The 15,567-nt window shown below is 51.7% G+C and overlaps 2 protein-coding genes and 1 non-coding gene across 37 annotated transcripts in view; 1 reads left to right on the top strand and 2 right to left on the bottom strand.

Annotated features, from left to right (window-relative positions):
- Positions 1–1,471: 1,471 nt before the first annotated feature.
- RNF227 (ring finger protein 227) lies at positions 1,472–4,056 on the top strand. Its single transcript, XM_035299951.3, has 2 exons — positions 1,472–2,058; positions 2,159–4,056. Exons 1-2 carry the CDS (start codon positions 1,542–1,544, stop codon positions 2,212–2,214), a joined length of 573 nt encoding a protein of 190 aa, XP_035155842.1. The 5' UTR covers positions 1,472–1,541; the 3' UTR covers positions 2,215–4,056.
- A 575-nt stretch (positions 4,057–4,631) lies between these two features.
- CHD3 (chromodomain helicase DNA binding protein 3) overlaps positions 4,632–15,567 on the bottom strand; it is a 54,911-nt gene continuing 43,975 nt past the window's right edge. For 10 of the 35 annotated variants that reach the window (XM_078372928.1, XM_078372931.1, XM_035299900.3 and 7 more), the window contains 20 exons: positions 14,577–14,694; positions 14,257–14,381; positions 13,820–14,051; positions 13,335–13,501; positions 12,713–12,890; positions 12,163–12,228; positions 11,631–11,716; positions 11,345–11,478; positions 10,640–10,784; positions 10,312–10,474; positions 10,097–10,218; positions 9,856–9,991; positions 9,638–9,739; positions 9,335–9,463; positions 8,833–8,941; positions 8,513–8,645; positions 7,965–8,206; positions 6,774–6,937; positions 6,394–6,520; positions 4,632–5,905 (listed from right to left, as the gene is read on the bottom strand). In XM_078372928.1, the coding sequence (XP_078229054.1) occupies positions 5,665–5,905; positions 6,394–6,520; positions 6,774–6,937; positions 7,965–8,206; positions 8,513–8,645; positions 8,833–8,941; positions 9,335–9,463; positions 9,638–9,739; positions 9,856–9,991; positions 10,097–10,218; positions 10,312–10,474; positions 10,640–10,784; positions 11,345–11,478; positions 11,631–11,716; positions 12,163–12,228; positions 12,713–12,890; positions 13,335–13,501; positions 13,820–14,051; positions 14,257–14,381; positions 14,577–14,694 (2,919 nt within the window). In that variant the 3' untranslated portion in view covers positions 4,632–5,664. The remainder of the gene's footprint in view (positions 5,906–6,393; positions 6,521–6,773; positions 6,938–7,964; positions 8,207–8,512; positions 8,646–8,832; positions 8,942–9,334; positions 9,464–9,637; positions 9,740–9,855; positions 9,992–10,096; positions 10,219–10,311; positions 10,475–10,639; positions 10,785–11,344; positions 11,479–11,630; positions 11,717–12,162; positions 12,229–12,712; positions 12,891–13,334; positions 13,502–13,819; positions 14,052–14,256; positions 14,382–14,576; positions 14,695–15,567) is intronic. The other 25 variants (XM_035299909.3, XM_078372941.1, XM_078372938.1 and 22 more) reach the window with 8 other exon arrangements.
- LOC118154386 (small Cajal body-specific RNA 21) lies at positions 11,074–11,212 on the bottom strand. Its single transcript, XR_004744252.1, has one exon.

Here is a 15,567-nt window from a genome sequence, read left to right as displayed (position 1 = left end):
AACACAGTGAAACCCCGTCTCTACTAAAATACAAAAAATTTAGCCAGGCATGGTGGTGTGTGCCTGTAATCCCAGCTACTCAGGAGGCTGAGACAGGAGAATCACTTGAACCCAGGAGGCAGAGGTTGCAGTGAGCCAAGACTGTGCCACTGCACTCCAGCCTGGACAACAGAGCGAGGCTCCATCTCAATAATAAAATAATAATAATAATAATGGTATACCTCCTCAAAAGAGATTACCTACTAGGTTTTAACAATTTAGGTTAAAAAGCCAGCTCTGCATTGCCTGTGATAGCTGGTAAATGCCATGGGGGTAGAGAAGCCCATCTTGTACATATTGGTCAAGAAGGATGAGTGTTGAAAATGTTGGGTACTGAGAAGTTAAAGCAAATACAATAGAGGCTGATGGCACAGGATAATAATAGTAGCTAATATAGCATTTACCTGGTGCTTACTGTGTACTGGACACCATTTGAATCACCTTACTCATATAAGCTCATTCAGTCCTCACTATTATTATCCACATTTTATAACTTAGGAAACCAAGGCCCAGAGAAATTAAGTAACTTGCTCAAAGTGTCACAGCTAGAAAGAGGTGGAAGCTAGAATTTGAACTCAAGCCACCTGGCTCTGACTGTGTTATTACCCTCCACAACAGAACCTGGGCTTCAGGTTCAGGAGAGGTTGAGGAGGCAGCTGTGTATGGGTGTGGCACCATGAGGGGAATGTGGGTTGTGAGTGCCATGTCCTGTTTACCAGGGGGAGAAGTCAGACCCCTGAGTCAGAGCTCATGCTGGGGTGCTTTGCTGGGGCCATAATGATGTGTGGGTGTCCAAGCCTCTGGAAGGAAAGGATTCCCAGCATTCCTAAAGCCATAGTCCTGGAATCTACATCCCTCCTTAGGCTGAGCTATCAGTGAGGGTTGAGCAGTGTGGGGATAATGAAATTTAGGAAGCCAGCCTTACAAGCAACACAGAGAGCTCGTGTATAATGAGAACTGAGGGTGAAATCGATTCAAAGGCCCAGGGGACCACTAACGGTTGGGCAGAATGGGCAGTGTTAGGAAACTGGGTGGGATTGTGAAACTCACTGTGAGCAAGTGAACAGGCCAAGGGGTCTTTAGAAACCTGTGCCAATTACAAAAGGCTCAGGCACAAAAAGGGACCCGGGGGTTTGCACACAGTAGAATTAAGGAGTGCTGGCATTGCTTTGGGGGAAGAAGGAAAGCTCCACCTCACTCCCTGGAAGTGGAGAGGAAGGGAGGAATGGGTGCTTTGGACCCCAGGGCTCTGGTACTGGCATCGTCTGGGCCGCCTCCCCCACTCCACCATCGCTGTCATTCCTGGCCTCACACCTCCACCGCCCCAACACGTGCCACCATAGGGAGCGGCCGATCAAGGCATGACGCTTCGAAGGGTGGAGCCTCACTTATTCCCCTATTAAAAGGGGAAAGAGGCCGCGGCGCCGGCCCCAGAAGGGTCTGCTCGTTTTGTCCACGGAATCCGCAGCGATAGCGACGTCCTCGAATCCGCGGCGGGCACGATGCAGCTCTTGGTGAGGGTGCCCTCTCTTCCGGAGCGGGGCGAGCTGGACTGCAACATATGCTACCGCCCTTTCAACCTCGGGGTCCGCGCGCCCCGCCGCCTGCCCGGGACGGCGCGTGCCCGCTGCGGCCACACGCTCTGCACCGCCTGCCTCCGCGAGCTGGCGGTGCGCGGGGACGGCGGCGGGGCGGCCGCGCGCGTGGTGCGCCTGCGACGCGTGGTCACGTGCCCCTTCTGCCGCGCGCCCACGCCGCTCCCGCGCGGCGGCGTCACGGAGATCGCCCTCGACTCGGACTTGTGGTCGCGATTGGAGAAAAAAGCGCGGGCCGAGTGCGAACGAGATGAGGCGGGGAACCCGGCCAAGGAAAGCGGCGACGCTGAAGGAGAAGCGGAGGAGGAAAGGGAGAGCGAGAAGGGGGCGGGGCCAAGGAGCGCTAGGTGGCGCGCACTCCGAAATCTCTGGGACAGGGTCCTGGCGCCCGCGCGCCGCTGGCGGCGTCCGCTGCCTAGCAACGGTGAGGGGCTGCCAGGGGAGGATGCAGGGGAGAGAGCGCCGAGGAACACCGGGATTCGTTGGCCTGCTCTGCTACCACTAACCCTTCTTCTTTCCCCCAGTGCTCTACTGTCCCGAGATCAAAGACATTGCCCACCTGACCCGTTGCACGTTGTAATCGAGGAACTCGAAGCTACAGCCGAAGGAAGGTGGGAGCTACAGCCTTGCGGGGGCTGATGCCAAGACTACCCTACCCTCTCTCAGATCCCAGGATTGGCACGTGATGAGAGAGATGAGCCGAGGGCAGGAGGGAACGCCCTGGGAGGTGTTGATGCTGAGTTGGGGAGGCTCCTAGACGAACTCGCCCCCATCCACTGACTGTGCCAGTCTTACATTTCCAGGATGGAATGGCCAAGGAATGATATAAACAAAGCCTACGTTACCGTGGGAAGAAGGCAGACTGTTTTCTTAGCTGGGACTCTGGCTTTTGTCCAGGGTGGCTCTGGTGTGTGGGAGCAACAGGTCCCATTTTAGCAATTCTTTGTCAATGGTTTGATTTTTTTTTTTTTTTTTAAGATGGAACGGGAGAGAAGAGGCTAATTTTCACGTCATGTAAATCTCACTTATCTGGCATGTAAGGGTGCTGGTATGCCTGCTGTCTCCCCACTCCCAATTCTGTGCTCCAAAAATTGAGATGGCTCCCTGCCTATGACTATGACTGGGAGCCTTACTTCATTTCAGAATCTCCCTTCAACCTGCTAGGGCAGGTATCAGAAATTCCAAAGGGCATTTATGTAAGGTACCTAATTAAAGCCTATCAAAGTAGGAAGGGAGAGCCATCTGGCAAAGGCATCATATTTCAAACTTTTGCTATTATCTGTTATCAGTACAGTCACAGGGAAACAATGGCGCTATTGAAAAGATACTTGTAGTTTTACAATTTTAAGCTTGTATCCCATAATGGGACATCACCCATTGTATATATGCCATAAATTCTATTTTAAAATCCTGTATCTTATTACCATATAGTCATAGTCAAAGACCAGCAGTGTTGGTGCACTGTTGATGGAAATGCACAGTCTCACTCCAGGATCCCACTCCAGACTTCCTGAAACAGACTCGGGCGGAGTTTTTTGTCTTTTTTGAGACAGAGCCTTGCTCTGTCGCCCCAGGCTCACTGCAGCCTCTGCCTCCCAGGTTCAAGCGACTCTCCTGCCTCAGCCTCCCAAGTGGCTGGGATTACAGGTGTCTGCCACCACACCTGGCTAATTTTTGTATTTTTAGTAGAGATGGGGTTTTTGCTATGTTAGCCAGGCTGGTCTCAAACTCCTGACCTCAGGTAAACCACCCACCTAGGTCTCCCAAAGTGCCGGGATTACAGGAATGAGCCACCGCCCCCTGCCAGACTTGCAGTTAAAAAATCCCAGGTGATTTGTGTGCATATGAAAATTTAAGTACCATTGGTCTAGATCCTAGACTGTTTAGGATATCACCATCTGTATAGGTAGAATATTTAAAGCATAATAGCTGTGATTGATAGATTATTTTATCTAAAGATGTGAAGTAACATTCTATTGCTGAAGAAATCCTAACCTACTATGTTACATTTTTTAGTTAAAAATGTGAACTTATTAACTTCAATTTTTTTAGGGGTCTCCAAACTTTTAAAAATACAAATATTGCTTTTTATTGACCAATCATACTTGTATATATTTATGGGGTATAAACCTCAATTTTTGTAACCCTGTTTTGGCATTTTCCTGTTCTTATGTCTCAGCTTAATGCTCCCTCTTCTGAGAGGCCTTTTTCTGCCTTCAATGTAGTAGAGCCTTTTACCCCACCCCTCAGTAACATAATGCCCTGTTTTATTTTTACTGCTTTTATTTTCATGCTTTGTGGGTGTCCCCACTGGAGTGTAAGCCCCATTGGAGCAAGGGCTGACTTGTGACTGTTTTATCTCCAGGGCCAACAGCAGTGTTAATGTATAGTATGTACTCAATAAATATTTGTTTGGCTTTTATCTCTTATTTTTTAATACAATCACCTTGTGAACTAAGTATCTGGCCTCTCTCAATCTCTGAGAGGCTCTGTTTAATGAACAATAAACATCCAGGAGGTGCTTAGCAGTTCAAATCTTCGGTAAGCTAGACAGATCTGACCCTCCTTTAAAAAAAAAAAAAAAAGTGTGCCTTTGCTTCATACTGGAACTGAACCTGTGGAGCTGTAGTGACCTCTACTGACTCTAGGGGAACTAAGCAACTTGAAGGTGGAAAGGATGATCAGAAGGATGGCTGGAAGGCAGTTTCGAATCTTGCTAGGCACTCCTCCCACTACACTTCTGTCCAGTAAGTCCCACTCTCTCTGAAGTCAGCCTGAGGCCACATAGGTATCTGCCGCTCACCCTCCTCTACACTGAGCCTATCACATAGTTGGGGCTGAAAGAACCTCAGTTTTAGTGAATGATCCAAGAGATAAAAATGAAAAAAAGAAAAAAGCCATAAATTTTTTTTTAAAAAAGAAAAGGCAGAAAGCAACAACCTTTCTTATCCCTCCCCCCAAAAACTCTCCCCCCCATAAAAAATAACAGAGCACACAGAAAGGAAAGTATAATTTATATGTACAACCAATAAACCTGATACAGAAGAGGGGATCAGGACAGACCAGGAGTGGGTGTGAAGAGATACTGGGAAAGGGGTGGCAAGGTGAAGGGGCAGCAAAGAGGAAGTGGGGGGTTCGCCATGCAAACTGCCACTCTCCCCGGCCCCTCCTGGGAGGGGGGATGTGCCCACATTTCCCTAGCCTGCCCTCCACTATTTTGCTCTGGTCCCAACAACAAGGTAGGTCCCAAGACCCTGACTAGGTCCTCTGCTAATGTAGTCTGTATCTAGGCCTTGAGGAGGGAGAGTAGTAAAGTCTTCCAGAAACCTGAGCCCCAGAGCTGGTGGCTTCCCCCATGTCTGGCCCACTGTATTCTCTCCCACCCTTCTAGGTTACCTGGGTCCCTAGAACAGGTTGGGGAGCTCCTCTTTGGCTTGAGGGAGTATCACCCAACCATTACTCTTTTTGTAGGGGTGGTCCTTGGTCCCTAGAGAGGGGGGAACATTCCCAACACAAGATGCCGGTACACAGGAGGTAACTGAGCCAGTGAACGGCGCCTTTATTCTGAGGCTGAACAGCAAATGACTTCCTCCCTCATAACTGCTCCACCCTCCATGTGGGGAGAGGTAGGGAAGGTAACATGCAGTCACCCCTCCTCTTCCCTTCCTCCCTCCCAGGGCTCATTTTCGTCCCTCTCAAAAAGTCCCCCTCCTCTCTTCAAAGCTGTCTTCCCCACAAAAGTTCCTAAAGGCAAGGCTAATCCTCCACTTCTGCAAGAGATGGAGCTGATACTGCAGGGAAACGACTGGGGAGGCTCCACCTCTTTCCTCCCCATAACCATTTACTGGGAAGTTGTGTATACTTGGCAGTGGGAGATGAAGGTACTCGGAAGACCCTGTGAACCATCTCCTACCCAGACCTCTTCTCACCAGCACAGTCTTCAAGTCTTGGTGGGAAAGGTGCGTGGAAGTGGAGAAAGACAAAGGGCCCTTCTTGAAGAGAGGAGCTGCAGAGAAGGGCAAAGGGGTTCCTAGCCCAGTGATGGCCCAAGGGGTGGGGAAGGCGGAGGGTTGGCAGCAGGCCCCAGTGCTTGAGCTGGGGGTCGGCCTCGGGGACGGGGCCTGGGTGAAGGGCAGGCCTGGGATCCAGTCAGTCGTCTATACAGATCACCTCCCCGGCTCGGGGCTCCTTCCGATCCAGCCCGTCTGACACCAATGCCCCCACCATTTCCTTCTCCTTCTTCACCAGCACTGGAGGGCCATTGGTGGTGGCTGTTCGGGAAGCGGGTAAGGAAAGTTCAATCCCCACATCACTTCCAAACGTCACTTCATGACAAGGGTATATTCTCACTTCTAGGTCACTTCCTGCCACTTCCAGTTGCCACAGGTAAAGGTGGGAAGACCAGGGCAAACCCCTTTCCCTGAGATTCCACTCTGTGCCACATGATTGAACACATTCCCACTCTCACTATACCCCCTCGGTTTCATACTCACTTTCCCTTGAAGGAACCCGGAAGGAGGTGGCTTGGGTAGAAGACACCAAGCCACAGAACTACTACAACTCTGGTTTTTGATAAAGGGGATAGAAGAGGGGTTAAGAAAGGGATGGGAGGGACAGCCTAGAACAACTCTATCCCATAAAACACAAGACACCACCAAGGAAATGAGATGGACTAGAGGAGTTAAAGGGCAGCCAAGCAGAGATAAAATGTAGCAAAGGAGGAGTGTGAGTAGCAGGAAGTAGGAAAACACCAGCTGACCTGTGATGAAGGACCCTGCTGGCATCTGGCTGTAATTGGCGCCTGCGGCGGCCAAGGCCCCTACGGGTGCGGCGCTGAAGGCCGCCCCGTACCCCGGAGGTGTAGCGTAGGGACCCGGGGGGAAGGCCTGGAACAGAGTAAGCAGAAGTTGGAGTTAGTTCATAGTTTGTGAGAGGAAAGAAACTACAGGAGAGACATTATCAAGCACACTCTACAACTACTGAGGGTAGGACACACAGACAGGGAGACTCACTCAAGGGTGACGACTGTGTTCTAGGAAGTTATTTCTCCATATTGTATAGGATTCTGATGGAAGTGTTTGTATGTGTGCAGGAGGAACACAAACAGGGAAAACTGGAGTTAGGGGTAAAGAGGGTTACCGGTGTGGGGTGAGGCTCCGTGCCCTTGCTGGCCAGCCGGCTGAGGATGCTGCGCTCGGACATCTGAAGGCGGGCTGCGATGGGGGGTATTCGCGACAGCGTGGCTGGCAGGCGGGTCACATCCGCCTTCATGTCGCTCAGCAACTCCTCCAGCTGGTTCAGAACTGGGGCCCGGGCCGCAGAGAAAGAAGGGGAAGAGAAAGACAGGGAAATAGAGAGATGGAGCCAGGAAAAGAGGCATCAGATGGACAGACAGGCAGAAAAAGAGCAAGAGAGGAGGATACAGATGTCAAAGAACCAGAAATCAAGGAAGTAAAACAAGTAGAAAACGGAAGCAACTCAGGGGAGAAGAAAAAGCATCAGGAAGAGAGACAGAACAGATGACCACAGAAGACAAATGGAAAGAAAGAAGAAAGAAAAAGGGAGTATGGAGAAAAGGAGGATGGGGGGGACATTGGAAGACATGGAGGCGGGGAGTTGTCAGAACATCTCATACTAGAAGAGCAAGGTTTGGGGTTGGGGATGATGGGGAGGAAATAGTCAGGAGGCATGGGAGGTGGTGAGTGGTGTCAAAGCTTTAAGGAATCAAGGTTTTCATATGTAAGGGGAGAGGGAGGTTAGAAGGTCAGTATTACAGATTCAAGGAATTAGAACAGGGATCAAAGGGGCCAGGAGTCAGTCACCACATCACGCAGGATTGGATGGTTAGAGGGCTTTGGGACATAATCTCTATCACTGGCAGGGTAAGAGGTGGTAGGAAGAAAGGTCGAAGGTCAAAGGGAAGCTTCCTCGGATAGGGTCAGATGGGTGGTAGTGTCTGCCACATGGGGTGAAAGAGATGTGAGGGAATGTGATTTGTTTGATCAGAACCAAGGGTTTGTATGGTGCATATACAGGCCAAGGCCCCTAACTGGATGACGTTAGCAGTATGGCAGGCATGCGGTTCTACCGCCAATGAAGAGGCCCCATTGTATGGAGGGGACATGGAGTTTGGGGCAGGTCCCTCTATGGAGCACAGATGTCAATGCTATCAGGCATGGATGAGGGCTGGCTTGCACAAGTCCTAGAGGCTAAAATCCAAGGCAGTGCCAGGTGGGCAGGGGTGGGGTTAGAGGTCAGAGGGGGGCGGTTCAGAGGGTAGAGGGGTCAGAGGGTTGGGAAGATTTTGAGGGGTGCGGGGTGAAGACTTACGCAGCGTTGTGGGCCCTCCCCCGCGCGGGGCCGCCGCGGCCCTTACCCTTGTGCAGGACGGCGTTGGCCGGCTTGTTCCCCGCCAGCGACTCCTTGGAGAGGTGCTGGTGGCTCTCGGCCAGGCACTCGGCCTCGGCGAAGCGGGCGTGGAGGGCCATGGCGGGGTGCGCCGGCTCCTGCGACAGGTTCAGGTAGGCCGCCCGCCGCAGCTGCTCCTCAATCACCAGCGCCTGCTCCAGGAGCTGAGGGCACAGGGTTGGGAGGTGACGCCAGGGCTCTGCCAGTAGTGGGTGAATGGGGAATGGTGGGACCAGACACAGCAGGAGACCCACCCGGCCCTCACTGCTGGCCCAGAGCATTCCCAGCTGCAAACTTAGCATCAACCCTGACCCAGACCACACTCCCAAGCACAAAGTTACACTTTGGTCTTGGCCCCAAGCATTACCTCAGCCCTGAAGGTGTTAACCTTCTCTAGGTTCCAGCTAGATCTGATCTCACTTCTGACCCAAGGCCCTCTATAACCCGTTCCTTTCCTCCCTCATTCCCACCTTGAACCTCCGGGCCAGGAACTTATTTTTCATCTCCAGAAAGTTCCCCTTATTGGCTTCAGTTTTAAATGGCTCATTGATAATGGCAAATTGAGCATCATTCTGGATGTCCTGCCACCGTGCATAGCCATGGCTACCAAGGAAGGAAAGGGAACCATCAAGGAATTTAACAGGAATGGGCTTAGCTTTGCACACTTCTTCCTTTCCACCTGACTCCCCAAAGTGTTGCACTAGCCCCTGTCCCTGAGTGTGACATCATCATCCTCTTTTTTTCCAGCTTGAGAGAACCTTTTTCTTCTTGCATGTATATCAAAGGATACAGGACAATCCCAGCCAGAAGCCAATAGTCATGTCTTCTGTGCCAGATCTCATTGAGTTTCCCCGAGGAAATAGCTGCCCGTTCCTCATTCTGCCACAGTGTGTGAAGCTCTGAAAAGAAGGCAGCAGACAGAAGAGAAAACAGGGGTTTGTTGACTGCACTCAGTCCAACCAACAGGTAGACATGGGGAAACTGAATAATGGAAGAGAACTAAGGGCTCCTGAAGAGGAACGGGTAAAGGTTAGTTTAGGAGTTAGGAACAAAATCAGTTTACTAACCAGGTTCAAGTTAGAAATAAGAATAAAGGTGGGATTAGAGCCAGCTTTGGAGTTAGGAGGGATACTTAAGAGAGATTTAGAGCAAGGATCGGAGTCAGCATGCAACATACTTCATTGGAATTTACTTGGAATTAAAGGTAGCAGGAAGCCTCAGGCAAAACGAGAAACCCCATGAGGATGAGCAGATCCCCGTGAGGAGCAGAAAGCAGCGAGAGTCTCCCCAACCTGTGAAGCCACCATCTGCGATATTGAACATGAACCGGGGCTTCTCTGTCTTTTCCTCTCGTCGCCCATTGGACCGTGGCTCATCTCGAGGCCCTGGTCGAAGCTCCCGGTCACCTTTTACATCTTCTGCTAGGACAGACAGGGCAAAGCTCACAGCTCAGGACAGCCTCCTCCCAGGTCCCAAGACTGCTATCTGTACTGTACTGGCCTTTTGAACAGCTACCCGCCCAGGACCCAAGCATTCGGTTCCCCAGACTCCACCTCCCCTGATGCCCCCAGGTGTTTGGTCCTTCCACCCATTACCTCTCTTGCCCAAATCCCCTGTTTCCCCCTCCGGCCTCTCCCTGTGTTCCTGTCCATCCAATGGCTTCTCCTCCCCCCTTTCTCCTGGCGTCGACTCTGTGGCTGTGGGAGGGGGTAGGGGATAGGAAGGGACGATGTTACCCTCATCCCCTGACCCCAGAAGAGGGAAATAAATTCCAGATTCTAATCCCCCATCACTCCTAAGGCCATGCACCCACCTGACTTCTCTCTGTCCCCACGGTACCCAGGTTCAGGCTCCATCTCTCCAGGTACCCCTGGCACCTCATCCTCTAGAGTAATCTTCCTTGGCTCCAGCCGCTCCCCGAGTGATGGGGCTGGGCTGGGGGCATCAGCCTGGAAGAGGACAATGGGGTCAGGATGAGCCAGAGGGCTCCTAGGCACCTGGCCTCCAAGCCCCCTCCCCTCCTGCTCTGCAGGGGAATCCAGGGAGCCACACACCTCTGTCTCCATCTTCTCCCCAATTTTGCTGTTCTTCTCTGGCTTTTCCTCTTGGCTTTCAGCTTCCTCCTTCTCAAGAGGTATCCTTATGCCTTCTCCTTTCTCACTTGGAGCTGGAGTAGCTGCAGGAAAAGGACAGTGATAAAGGCAGAGGTTCTCCCACCCTGACTCCTGACTCCCTTTCTGTCTCTCCCACCATCCTGACTCCTCATTACCAGGTTTAGAGGTGCAGGGACTGTTGGTAGCAGAAGCCTCAGGAGTGGTGGGAGACGTTTTGGTAGGAGAAGAGGCTCTGGAGGAGCGCTTAGAGTCAGCACTGGGGTCAGGCATCAGTTCTGGCATTGACCAACGCCCATTTATGTGCTCAAACTCCTGCACCTGGGGTGGGAGGGACAGGTGTGTCAGCTCCAGGCACTTACACACAGGAAGCTCCAGTCTCCTCCATCTCACACCAGTGTAAGCTTACAACTCAGGGACAGAGGCAGAGGAAGGACAGAGACTAAGCAGTCAGCCTGATTCTTTGGGGGAGAGGAAGACTGCTACCTTCTTCTTGACGAGAGACATGACTCCAATGCGGGTCAACACCTGCTGGCGACTCAGCCCCTCCCGAGGGACCCCATCGGCAAAGGTTTCAGAGCCGTCTGCCCCAGGCTCACATAGATGGCGCATGAACAAAGACACATAGGCCCTAAGGAGCATGGGGGTGGGAGGAGGGTTAGGGGAGCCATAGAAAAGGTATAGGGCAATGAGGGAGGCGCAAGGATGACTGAGAACCCTCAAACCCCCAAATCTCCAGGTGCTCCAGGGCTCCTGCCCTGGGCTTCTCACTCACCATTACCAGCCCTCCAAATCCTAACTGTCCTCCTGTGCCCCAGCCCTGGTCTTTCCCCTTGGCCTTGATACTTCATTCCTGGGCCCCATCAGTCAGCTCTTCATCCTTTCCACCAGATCCTCCTGCCAGGTTATTGTGGCCAAGTAAATGTGAGGCTGTGACAGCCATGGAGAGGCTCCTTGCTCAAGCGTCTCTCCCCTGGTGAGGATGCCTGGCCCCTCTACTCTAGGCTCGGCTGAGGGGAGGTGGAGTAGGCTAAGACCACCCCCCAGGAAATCGAGCCAGGAAGTGTTATATGGCAGGGAGGGTGATTATCAGTTGAGTAAGGTCACATCATGTGGCGGCCACGAGGAAGAAAGTAATACCCAAAGCTCTTACCCTTGCGTCCAACTCAGCCCTGTATTACCCACACTCACTTAAACTCCTTCTCAGTCTTGCCCCTCAGGTCCCGCACCAGCCACTGCGTGGTGAAGGCATCCTGTGGTGGCATCCCCCAGCGCATCACTGCATTGAGAAAAGCCTTCCGCTGACGGGTGTTGAAGCCCAGCACCTGAGGGTGGGGGGTAGGGGGGCAGTGGTGACAGATGTCCAGCTTTCTTAGGTCTTGTCCTTTCTACCCTCAGTGACTCAGGCTCCAGTTTCCAGCCCCCTGGCCCTCATGCCCTCCTTGGAGAACTCACGAACTCTGGACCCAGCTCTCACCTCAATGTTGCCCCCGACTCGGGCCAGCAGTGGAGGCAGTGGCTTATCTTTCTCATTCCGGAGCTGCCTCTTTGACTGTCGACGCCCTGAGTGTGGGGATGACATCAGTTAGAGGATCCACAACCTCCTCTAAGCCTGTCCTCCTTAGCACCCCATTGCCACAAGATACAGAACACAGGAACATTCCTGTCATGTTTGAGGTGCTCCCAATTCTCTCCCAAGCACTTCAGAACTACTAACCCAGTGAGTCTAAAAGGACCAGTCATATTTTAAAATAGCTGATATCTGACACAGGCCAGATTATCAGTGGGAATGGAAAACGAAACAACCTTTCTTGATCTAGCCTATGTGGATACACACGCTGAAGTTTACTAGCAGAGAGACTGAACATTTCTTCCTTTCTGCTTATCTGGAATCTTGAGTTCTTCCACACACAAAAACATTTTTTTACTTGTATAAAAACAGTAGGCTTAAAGCAAACTGGAAAATAAAATGGGAAGAGGTGAGGTAGAGTCAGGAAAACAGATGCCACCTTCGGGACGTTCATCGAAGTCTTCATCCTCCTCCTCTGATCCCACCGAGTATTCTGACTGGTTGTCTGTCAGGGTGGAGAGGGCCCCGTGGTCAGTGAAGGTTCTCGGGATATGCCCATGCTGGGGCCCTTTGTGGCTGGATTCCTCCCTGCAGAGACTTGTCTACCTTTATTCTGGCCTTGGCTCTTCTGGGAATGCCAGACACTGCCCAAAGTCTGACTTGGGAGCCACATATCCTAAACTTTCTCCATTCAGCGCCCACCTTCAGTCTCTGGGCACCTCTGGTTCTCCTGCCGAACCTACTCTAAGAAATGGCCCTGGATGTCCACAGGATGCCTGGTGGTGCAACCACCAGACAGTTTCAATCACCTGCAAAACCCCCGGCCTCCAGGTAGTTCCTAATGACTCTCCTTTATGTCTTTCCCTTTTAGCAGTGGAAGGCTTTAACTTCTAGGCTTCTCTCTTGCCCTCTAAAGAGCCCCAGCCTTCAAGCCCCTATTCATCATCACTTCCTCCCTGTTCACTGCCTGCATCTGGGACAGTCCTCACCTTGGTCTTCCTGAGCAGCATCATTGTAGTTAACTTGCTTGCGAACCCGCTTGCCCTTGCCTAGATTCCGGGCCAGGTCTTCCTGCTGTTGCTCATAGTGATGCCTCAGCAGCTTCTCCCAGTAGTCAGGGTCCACATTCTCCTCCTGCTTGATGATCTCTCGCTCGATTTCCTCAATCTGAAGGGCAGCAGAATGAATGAACACTAGGGGTCTCCTTTGCTAATCCTTCTGCTGCAACAAAATCCCTCTTCGGCTGCGTCAGCCCAATCCGATCTCACCACTCCTGGAGTTTCTTAATTCTGCATACTTTTTCTAGACATTGCACATGTTCCATGCCATCTCCTACCTGCAATGTCCTCTCCTCATGTTTTCTCAATCTCTCCTCTAATCTCTTCTGACCGTGTTTCTCCTGCACCATCTCAGAAGGCACCCTTCTGTGTTTACCAGTACTGTCTGTGCCTAGGTTTCTCTCTGAAGTCCAGTCTCACTTATTAGATGAAGTGGTTGTTTCAGGACCACTACTGCTCTCAGGGGGACACTCCTATTTCAAGGCCAAGTAAACGATACTGCCTTCTGGAGATGGCCTGGGATAGATTGTGTCTGGCCCCCACAGCCTCTCACCTTGTCTTCTTCCCGCACGACGTACTGTGCCACCTTGAAGGAGCTGAGATACTCATTCATGTTCTGCACATCAGTGTCCTCAGTTGCATCCTGGTTCCGGTCCAAGAGCCGAGCGATGGCCTCATTGTCATAATGAATCACACTGCTGTCCTCCTCCTTGTTCTCTCCTGGTGAGAGGGAAAACAAAAGGGAACTTTGGGTTCCAAAGTTAAGGCTGATGGGAAAGCTTCTACTCTGCATCCTTTTCACAGGAGCCCTTGGAGAAGGCTCTTTCCCTGGGAGCCAGTGTTGAAAGGTTTTTGTTTTGTTTGTTCTAACCCTACAGGCAAAGAAAGAGGCCAACCTTCCTCCAAGGGCTACCAAAAGAAGGCTCTCCTTCCTTCAAACGCTGCAGAGAAGAGTTGTTTTTCTCTCCCCAGGGGGCTCAGAAGTGCTCCTGAGAGAGCAGGGGCCTGCCTTCAGGGAGCTGCAGAAAAGGTTCTCACCCTCGTTTTCATCCTTGAACAGCTCTTCGGTGCCAAATTTGAGAATGTCGTCTAGCTCCTGCTTGGACATGGAGCCTGCCTTGGAGCCCAGCCCAGGCCGCACCACCAGGTGTGTCAGCATCATCTTTCTCTTGGCCACTTGTGTGATCCGCTCTTCCACTGATGCACGAGTTACAAACCGGTAAATCATCACTTTGTTGGCCTGGCCAATCCGATGAGCCCGGCTAAAGGCCTGCAGGGGCAAGAGAAACTGGCGGGTGGGCCAGCGGAGTGGCTGGGGAGAAGATGCCCACATGCTCAGGAAAGAAAGCTGGTGAAGAAGGGTCTTCTCCCCTCCCAGAAGAGGTTCATTTCTGACCCCGGAGCATGCCACCCCCCTCCATGAACCCACATCTCCTTGCAAAATGGTGCAGGGGCTCCAGGATGCCATTCCCCACCTGGATGTCATTATGGGGGTTCCAGTCAGAATCAAAGATGATGACAGTGTCAGCCGTGGCCAGATTGATGCCTAGGCCCCCAGCACGGGTGGACAGGAGGAAGCAGAATTGTTGGGCCCCAGGAGCTAGGAGGTAAGAGTTGGATCAGGTTTTTCTTGTACCCAGTAGTTCTGTCCACCTGCTCCTAGACGTTCTCTGACCACCATGCCCCCAACTCAAGTTTCCAATGTCCCCCAAGCCAGTCCCCCTCCCATCCCGAGGACCTAGCGCAGGTTTCTCAGGCCTCCCACACCCACCAGGGACCAGTGTATCTCCCTCACCATTAAACCGATCGATGGCCTCCTGCCTCAGGGCACCAGTGATGCCACCATCAATGCGCTCATACTTATAACCTTCATAGTCTAAGAAGTCCTCAAGCAAGTCTAACATTTTGGTCATCTAGAGCAAGAGAAAAGGATGGGGTCTGGAATAATAAGGTGGTGGGATGGCTTGTTTGTTCTAGCTACTCCTTTAGACAAACTCAACCCCATTCCTTACACCTGAACCCCTGCCCTGTCTTAACAGCCTCATTACTCCACATTCTTGTTACATTCTCTTATTTAGATAGATAGATAGATAGATAGATAGATAGATAGACAGACAGACAGATAGATAGATTTTTTTTTCTTTTTTTGAGACGGAGTTTCGCTCTTTTTACCCAGGCTGGAGTGCAATGGCACGATCTCGGCTCACCGCAACCTCCACCTCCTGGGATCAGGCAATTCTCCTGCCTCAGCCTCCTGAGTAGCTGACATTACAGGCACGCGCCACCATGCCCAGCTAATTTTTGTATTTTTAGTAGAGACGGGGTTTCACCATGTTGACCAGGATGGTCTCAATCTCTCGACCTCGTGATCCACCCGCCTCGGCCTCCCAAAGTGCTGGGATTACAGGCGTGGCCACCAGGTCTGGCCCTCTTATCACACTCTCTTGATTTAAGATTGTTTCTCCTAAGGCAGAGGTTCTCTGAGACCCATGAGAAGGTTTCAGGGAAATCTAGGAATCCCCCTGAAAATCTGTTCACAATTGTGTCACTGTATGTACAGAGTGGCCCTTCACCCTCACCTGCCAATAAGATGAAAAAATGATTCTGGTCCCTAAGGAGGCAGATGGCTCACCCTCACCCTTCCCCCATGCAGCTGAAAAGGAACTAGAGCTGGACTTCAACTTCCAACAACCTTAAGAACAGGCATCACAGGCCAAGAATAAACTTACTGTACAAGAAACTCTTACAGGAAGAATCTCCTCATGTCATACCAGAGCAGCCACAGG

The sequence above is a fragment of the Callithrix jacchus genome, chromosome 5 (assembly GCF_049354715.1).
Source record: "Callithrix jacchus isolate 240 chromosome 5, calJac240_pri, whole genome shotgun sequence".
In the NCBI taxonomy this organism is placed as follows: Eukaryota; Metazoa; Chordata; class Mammalia; order Primates; family Cebidae; genus Callithrix; species Callithrix jacchus.
Note: the sequence above shows the minus strand (reverse complement) of the source record. Positions and strands in the feature narration are given on the sequence as shown.